General features: G+C 41.4%; 1 protein-coding gene across 1 annotated transcript; it reads left to right on the top strand.

Moving 5' to 3' along the window:
• Positions 1-7,589: 7,589 nt before the first annotated feature.
• LOC147966104 (silicon efflux transporter LSI3-like) lies at positions 7,590-8,296 on the top strand. The gene is made up of 2 exons (XM_087527108.1): positions 7,590-7,718; positions 8,121-8,296. The coding sequence occupies exons 1-2, from the start codon at positions 7,590-7,592 to the stop codon at positions 8,223-8,225; spliced, it is 234 nt and encodes a 77-aa protein (XP_087383234.1). The 3' UTR covers positions 8,226-8,296.
• Positions 8,297-8,556: the final 260 nt, after the last annotated feature.

Raw genomic sequence — 8,556 nt, 5'->3', positions numbered from 1 at the left:
ATAACACTGTAGAGCAATGAGCATGTAGCAGCTATAACTATATGCATAGTGGCAGGTGGTGGCTCTATGGTTATTTTTGCAGAAAGCTAATTTTTCCCTACACCAAAGGAATATATTTTATTTAACTACAAAGTTTGTTGAAAACATTGATAAGGTTCCTCCAACTCAATCCCAAATTAAATAGTCATCAACCCAACAAATTAATTCATAGAGTGATGAGATCAAATCAATAATTCAAGTACTAGATACTCAAGATGGCCATAACCGAGGACACGGCTAACCATGATTAGTTTATACACTCTGTAGAGTTTTGCGCACTTTTCCCCACAAGACTCGATCTCTTCCGTTGTATTTCTCGCACTACATGATGTTTGAGAAATAGATGACCAAGAAACAGTCTTTCAGAAGCATTAACTCTTTACTCTGGGTAGACAGTACCACCTACATCCCCTACACTTGCTAGCCTACCACTCAAAGAGGTCAGACAACTTACTCAACTATGCCAGAGCCCATAATGGCTTGTGGATGCACACGTAAGTTTCCAGCAAGTATAATCTTATGATCCCTTTGAGCCTGGGTGGCAAACCGTAGGATGATCCCAGGACAACACTGGATTGCTCCAAGTGCCCACACAACCACTGGGTGCTCCAGGGTGCCTCAACCAATCCACCCAGATGTGTATTAAAGTAGCCAGCTTAAGTTTAACCATTAATTAAAACTCTCACATCTGTCATGGATCACTCAAACCAAACCACGTCTATGAGCATAGCATAGCAGTATAAGCACAACGTAGAAGTAACTCCCCGGGTTTGAAATAAAGACAATAGGTACTACCTCATCACTACTTCCTAGTACCCACAAATATTCAAGTCCTAACCATGCATTGTTTGAGGATTGAACTAATGCATAAAAACTAGGAAATAAGGGGTATGATCAAAGTGTTACTTGCCTTGCTGACGATCTCAAAACCCTAGTGACTCGTAGTAGCACACTTTGCACTCCGGAAACTCTATCCCAAACAAAAAATAACATACATAAACACTCAAGCAATAGATGCAAGGGTAAAAATCAAGAGAAAAGATCCAAATTAAATGTTCAACTAAAGAGCTTTCATTTGCAAAAAGAATCAACCAAATCGGAGCTACGAAACTCAAACTACAATCAAAAGAAGTTCAAATTCTAATCTGCTTGCAACCAAACTTTAAATTGTTAAAACCATATTCAAGTTGGTTAACTGGAAAGAGGGGAACAAGAAAAATATTTTTGCGTTGGTTTCACTGGATTTGGACGAGCGAGCAAAAAGTAGTGAGGGGTTGAAGATCAGGAGCTAATCTGCGATAAAAATAATCGTGGATAGGTCCCTGGCCGAAAATAGAATAAAAGAAATAGGCTATCGAACGAACGTTCCCTATCAGGGACAAACGAACAAACGTGTTCGTTAAAACGAATAGAACAGAGAATGTTTGCTAAATAGATTCGTTCGGAAAACAACCGAGAAAACCCTATCCCTAAACCGATCTAAACCGAGAACCAAAAAAACAAAAAAAACCGGTGAATCGGGGCGCTTTGTACCGGTTCACGGCGAGGCAAGGCGGCGGCGCGGGTGAGGCGGCGCGGCATTAGCTGGCGGCAGCGGCGCGGCTCGGTGGCGCAAAGGCAGCAACGGCGCGGCTCGGCGGCGGCGGTGCGGCGGCTCGGAGTGAGGGAGGAGGCGGCGGCGGTGGTTATAATGGCCAGGGGGTTGGCCTTGGGTGAGGGGGCGGCGCGGGGTGGAGTCCGGCTTGGACTCCCGTCGGCGGCATGCGGCGGTGGGTCTCCTCCCCACGCGGGAGGAAGGCGACGACGAGGTGGGCTGCTGGGCCGCTCGGCTAGGCCTTCGGCCCAGTTGGGCAAGGGAAGGATTTTTTTAAATAAAATTCTGCCCGAATAAAATCCTAATAAATTATAAAAAAATTCTAAAAAAATGCCAAAACAATTTTCTCCGTCTAAACCTATTATTTAGAACGAAGTGAACATTTTTCTGGGCTAAAAATGCAATTTCCAAAAATGCATACTTTTCTAATTCAAATAAAATATCAAATAAAAACCAAATAAAATATTATTTAAATAAAATATGAGATCGTTTGAACAAACTATGCCATGAATGTGGCCATAAGATTGATCATTTGGCTTGAAAGCCATTGATCTCCACACGTGATAGCTCGTTTCTGAGAACACTTTTTTAAAATAATTGCCGTATTACAAGTTTGTTATTTTCCCTGGGAACTTGGCCACATATAATGACACAATGCGAAGGTTTCCCAATTTTTTGATTTTTTTTTGAATTTTTTATGCCCGTTTCAAAATGCGGTCAAAACGGCGGGAATGACCGTTCCTAGCTAGTGGTTGAATCTTGGATTTTTTTGGTGTTTCTCTGATTAAATAGGTACTTATGTACCTAGAAATGATTTTTGTAAAAAAATAAATAGAAAACTATGATGCAGCTGCAGTTCAAATTTGACCCGCTTCCTACTGAATCGGCGGAAATTTGTCTTTTTCACGAGAGGTGGATCAAAACTTTGTACACCCAACCTTTTTGTCAATTGTGATTTAAATATGGCCTAGTATTTTAGAAAAATGATTTGGTCCAATTTTGCAACAATTATTTGGGAGGTCCTTCACAAAGAACCTCATTTTGGGCACTCAAAAAATGGAAAATGGTTTTTTCGTCCAAAGAAAATGAAAACTTCCTTAGGCAACATTGTTTGCCATTCCAATATGCACCCTTGTGCACAATATGAGATCATTTGAACAAACTATTCCATGAATGTGGCCATAAGATTGATCATTTGGCTTGAAAGCCATTGATCTCCACACGTGATAGCTCGTTTCTGAGAACACTTTTTTAAAATAATTGCCGTATTACAAGTTTGTTATTTTCCCTGGGAACTTGGCCACATATAATGACACAATGCGAAGGTTTCCCAATTTTTTGATTTTTTTTTGAATTTTTTATGCCCGTTTCAAAATGCGGTCAAAACGGCGGGAATGACCGTTCCTAGCTAGTGGTTGAATCTTGGATTTTTTTGGTGTTTCTCTGATTAAATAGGTACTTATGTACCTAGAAATGATTTTTGTAAAAAAATAAATAGAAAACTATGATGCAGCTGCAGTTCAAATTTGACCCGCTTCCTACTGAATCGGCGGAAATTTGTCTTTTTCACGAGAGGTGGATCAAAACTTTGTACACCCAACCTTTTTGTCAATTGTGATTTAAATATGGCCTAGTATTTTAGAAAAATGATTTGGTCCAATTTTGCAACAATTATTTGGGAGGTCCTTCACAAAGAACCTCATTTTGGGCACTCAAAAAATGGAAAATGGTTTTTTCGTCCAAAGAAAATGAAAACTTCCTTAGGCAACATTGTTTGCCATTCCAATATGCACCCTTGTGCACAATATGAGATCATTTGAACAAACTATTCCATGAATGTGGCCATAAGATTGATCATTTGGCTTGAAAGCCGTTGATCTCCACACGTGATAGCTCGTTTCTGAGAACACTTTTTTTTAAATAATTGACGTATTACAAGTTTGTTATTTTTCCTGGGAACTTGGCCACATATAATGACACAATGCGAAGGTTTCCCAATTTTTTGATTTTTTTTGAATTTTTTATGCCCGTTTCAAAATGCGGTCAAAACGACGGGAATGACCGTTCCTAGCTAGTGGTTGAATCTTGGAATTTTTTTGGTGTTTATCAGATTAAATAGGTACTTATGTACCTAGAAATGATTTTTGTAAAAAATAAATAGCAAACTATGATGAAGCTGCAGTTCAAATTTGACCCGCTTCCTACTGAATCGACGGAAATTTGTCTTTTTCACGAGAGGTGGATCAAAACTTTTTACACCCAACCATTTGGTCAATTGTGCATTAAATATGGCCTAATATTTTAGAAAAATGATTTGGTCCAATTTTGCAACAATTATTTGGGAGGTCCTTCACAAAAAACCCGTTTTGGGCACTCGAAAAATTGAAAATGGTTTTTCCGTCCAAGGAAAATGAAAACTTCCTTAGGCAATATTGTTTGTCATTCCAATATGCACCCTTGTGCACAATATGAGATCATTTGAACAAACTATGCCATGAATGTGGCCATAAGATTGATCATTTGGCTTGAAAGCCATTGATCTCCACACGTGATAGCTCGTTTCTGAGAACACTTTTTTAAAATAACTGTCGTATTACAAGTTTGTTATTTTTCCTAGGAACTTGGCCACATATAATGACACAATGCGAAGGTTTCCCAATTTTTTGATTTTTTTGAATTTTTTATGCCCGTTTCAAAATGCGGTCAAAACGGCGGGAATGACCGTTCCTAGCTAGTGGTTGAATCTTGGAATTTTTTTGGTGTTTCTCTGATTAAATAGATACTTATGTACCTAGAAATGAGTTTTGGAAAAAATAAAGAGCAAACTATAAGGCAGCTACAGTTCAAATTTGACCCGCTTCCAGCTGAATCGGCGAAAATTTGTCTTTTTCACGAGAGGAGGATCAAAACTCTTTACACCCAACCATTTGGTCAATTGTGCATTAAATATGGCATAGCATTTTAGAAAAATGATTTGGTCCAATTTCGCAACAATTATTTGGTAGGTTCTTCACAAAAAAACCCTCTTGGACACTCGAAAAATGAAAAATGGGCACTTGAAAAACCTCCTCAATTATTGAAGAGAGGTGGATAGACAGCTATTGAGACACAAGCATTTTCTCAATTGTACCTAAAATATGATCTAATATTATTGAAAAATAGAGTGGTGCCATTTTGCAGCAAATATTGGTAGGTGCTTCAAAAATATATACCATTTTCGACACTCCAAAGGTTGAAAATGTTTTTTTGCAAATAAAACTCATTTTTGAGATCAATTTTTAAAGATATTTGTATTATTCTAGGTTTGTTATTTTTCTGAAAAACAAGTCTCACTTGTGACACGATGCTATTGTTCTTATTTTTTTTCTAATTCTATGATGTTATAAAATAGGTGACATGATTTAGCATATTATTTAATTGATTACGACCAATTTAGATGGTTATAAAATCGTCAAAGTGTGTACTACATTGTGATTGGAGGAACCGTTTGTGGCACAGATCGATGAGATGGCAGACATCCTACCATCCATTGCTAGCAATCCAACGTCCATCCATCTATCCATGCAATGAAAGGAAAAAACCCACCGCACCAAACCCTACCTCTCTCTCACCTCTCATCCCTTCCTTCCTTCCGCCGCCTCCCTCTCTCTGTCCCCGATCCAGATCGGCCTCTCCCTCACCCCTCGCGCCACGCCCTCCTTCCCTCGCACTGGCACCGGCGACACCCTCCTTCCTTTCTATCATCGGCGGCGCCCTCCTTCCTTTCTGTCACCGGCGGCGCCCTCCTTCCCTCGCGCTGCACCCGAACCTCGCTCCGGCTCCCAGCTCTTCTTCCTCCTCCGCTACAGCTAGGGTTTCATCTCCCCGATCCCCAATCCCCGAAGCTCGGATCCAGCAGCAGCATCAGCGATGGCGGACGCGGGAGATCCTCTCCAAGGTTAAGCATGTCCAGGCCAAGCCTGTCGGCCGCCCTCGCGGGTGACTGCCTCCGCGGTGATGATGGCGGCCTCGTCGTCCCCGGAGGCCATGACTCCCCTCAAGGCCGACCTCCGCCACGTGAGTGATCCGTCGATCTCGTCTCTCCAACAGTTCGGTTCTCGCCGCTTCGATTCATTTCGATTCCACAAGATATTGTGTACCACTTCGGTACATGCGTGCGTGTGAGCTGACTCTTCTTCTGCGTGGTTCGTAGGTGTTCCAGATGCATGCACGAGTTCGACCTGCACAAGCCACCGGTGCTGCAGGAGGCGGCGGATTTCTTCAGTGGCCATGGAATCGAGGACTTCACCTTCAGTAGGGGCAGGGTGAAGGTGACCCATCTGAGTTACCTTAAGCCCGTGTATCATCTATATGAAGTAATAGGTCTATTAGTCACCAATAATAGGTCTATTAGTCACCAATCAAGGTGACTAATGTGCCACTGCTGACACACCACACATTCCAGTAAAATTGCACACAGATTTATCACCATAAAGGTATCCATCTCTGTGTCGACTAACATTCTTATTGGCACTGTGTTGCAACTTTTTTCATATTGGCAAGCAGTAGCATTAGAAGGTCATCTTCATGACACAGTATTGCTGTTTGCTGAGTGAGTATTTGTGGACGGAGTACACTAATTTTTTCCGGAACTGTTAGTCAGTAGCTTAGCATCACTGTAGGATATGTTAAGTAATAGTGAGTGAACAAATGCATTGCAGAGATAGCTCGTAGTCGAGACCTACCCTTCCTTTAATTATTTTTTGGGAATATGCACGAGTGTGCGTATCATGCATTAGAGAAGGAGCCTTCCTTTAATTCTTGAACACTAACATCTTACTCTATTCTCTCTGTTATGCAGGTACGGCTCATGCAATGTTCACTCGCTTCGCCGTCAGTTGTCAAGGGCTGCTCATATCTGACAGCCCCGTAAATATTGTTAACGCCCATGTGGGCGCTCTCTTGTCTGGGATCTCTATGTGGAACTGATTTAAATACTGTTGTGTGATATGACGAGTTATTCTGAATCGGAGTGTGATATTGAGATTATGAGTCAGTAATAATATATGGGCTTGAGAACATCCTTTTGTTGCTGCATTTGAATTTTTTTCCTTCTGCATCTGCTTGTCTAGCCTGGGGTATATTTTTGTGCAACGCTAGTGCGACCATGCTGTCTCAGTTCCTTGTGGTATGCCATGTTTGCTGAGCTATCATTCGGCGTCATGTTAAGGGCTGTTGACAACTTATGCTTCCATAAGCTAAGGCACGCTTGCTGGATATCTAGTTTCTTTTTTGTCGTCCCAATGTGGTAGCTATGCTACTACTACTACTACTGCTGCTGTCTGCATTTAATCCTAATTGGTAGCTTCATCAATAAGTGGCAAACAAAACAATGTTGATTTTCATCTTATCTCTGTGAAAACCAATGGAGTTGAATTGCAGCATGCATGTCAAAGCTGGGTTCAATTCTTGGGCAATATATGGTAGTTTCCACTCTTCACGCCCAAGATTAGTATGCTGCAGCTCTCCCTCCTCACTCCATACATCCAGGTACTAGTTACCCAACGAGCAGCCCTGCACCTCGCTGGATCTCGCCCAAACCATCTTGCTGCTTGTGGCAGGGAATACTCTCTATTGAGTATTTTGAGGAATGAATATCTGTTAAGTATGGAGTTAGGATTATCTAATAAAATTTCTGCTATATATATAACTGAGATTGCTAGCATCATTTACACAAGATACACCCTTTGAATTGAATTGATTGGTTCAGTTTCGTATATTCTTCACCCAACCTTCTATCATGCTTGTAACTAGTGCTCTGCTCATGTTGTTAGACAGGATTTTCACTTCCTGCCATCCCAGCCTTCTATCATGCTTACAAGATTTTTCTCACAGCAGTAGCCCAGTACCTTGCTGCTGTTGGGAACGGAAGGGAGCGGTTCCATGCACTGAATCTGGGGACAAAATCACCTTCGGCATGTACACCATCACCTTGGGCATGCTTGTGGCGCTGCTGCTCGGCCTCAACATGTCCTGGAGTGCCGTTAGCATCGCCCTCACGCTCATCTTCCTCGACTTCAAGGATGCTCGCCCCTGCCTCGAGAAGGTAATTGTCTGTCCATCCGTCTGTAGTTAAATAAGTTGTGCCCCATTGATGTCCTACTACTGTTAATTGTTACTACCATGGTGCTGATGCTGTTCAGAATATGATATGTGCCTTAATTCTAAGTTCTGGTCTCTCTTAAGAGACACTTCTAGCTTTTCTGACTCAAAGTTGTTAACTTGGTACTGCATGAGTTTTACTACTGCTAACACAGAGAGTATTTACTACTGCCAACACAGAGATTTTGTATGCATGCTACCTGATGAGAGCTTTGTTTGTAATATTTCACCTTCGTATGCATAGGTTTATTCGGTTTGAATATTGCATGACATGAAATAGATATTTATAGTGTTTTTCTCAACTTGTTTTCACTGTCACTTGATATATAATTGCTTGTACTTGAAGCTGTGGGTTAATGTTGGTGGTTTTGTTCTACTTGGATGCATTGGTACCCATCATCGAGCGAACGGATGCAACAGCGGCAAGAAGCTCATGGCTGTGTGCATCTAAAGCACACCATGGACACCATCCACTTCCTCATCAATGCTAACTCAATCCAGATCATCGTCGACACTATCATCCACAGGTATCTTCCTTGGTTCCCTTTATTCTCTCCTGCCTTTGTGATGTTAGTATGCGTGTGCTGACGAGTATTGTTAGATCTTGCCAGTTGAATGTATGGTCGTGATAGTAGAATGGTATTTTGTTTCAGGCGCAATGTGTTGTAGTGCAGTTTTTTGCACAACCTGCATATGTGCCATGCATATTCATATTGTGTCTCTGTTTCTTATATGAACTACTATCTCATTTTAACTAGCTCGACAACAAAAAGCATGGTACT

Source organism: Triticum urartu, chromosome 6A (assembly GCF_056163025.1).
Source record: "Triticum urartu cultivar PI428250 chromosome 6A, HENAU_Tu73, whole genome shotgun sequence".
Lineage (NCBI taxonomy): Eukaryota > Viridiplantae > Streptophyta > Magnoliopsida > Poales > Poaceae > Triticum > Triticum urartu.
This window is presented reverse-complemented; position numbering and strand designations above follow the sequence as displayed.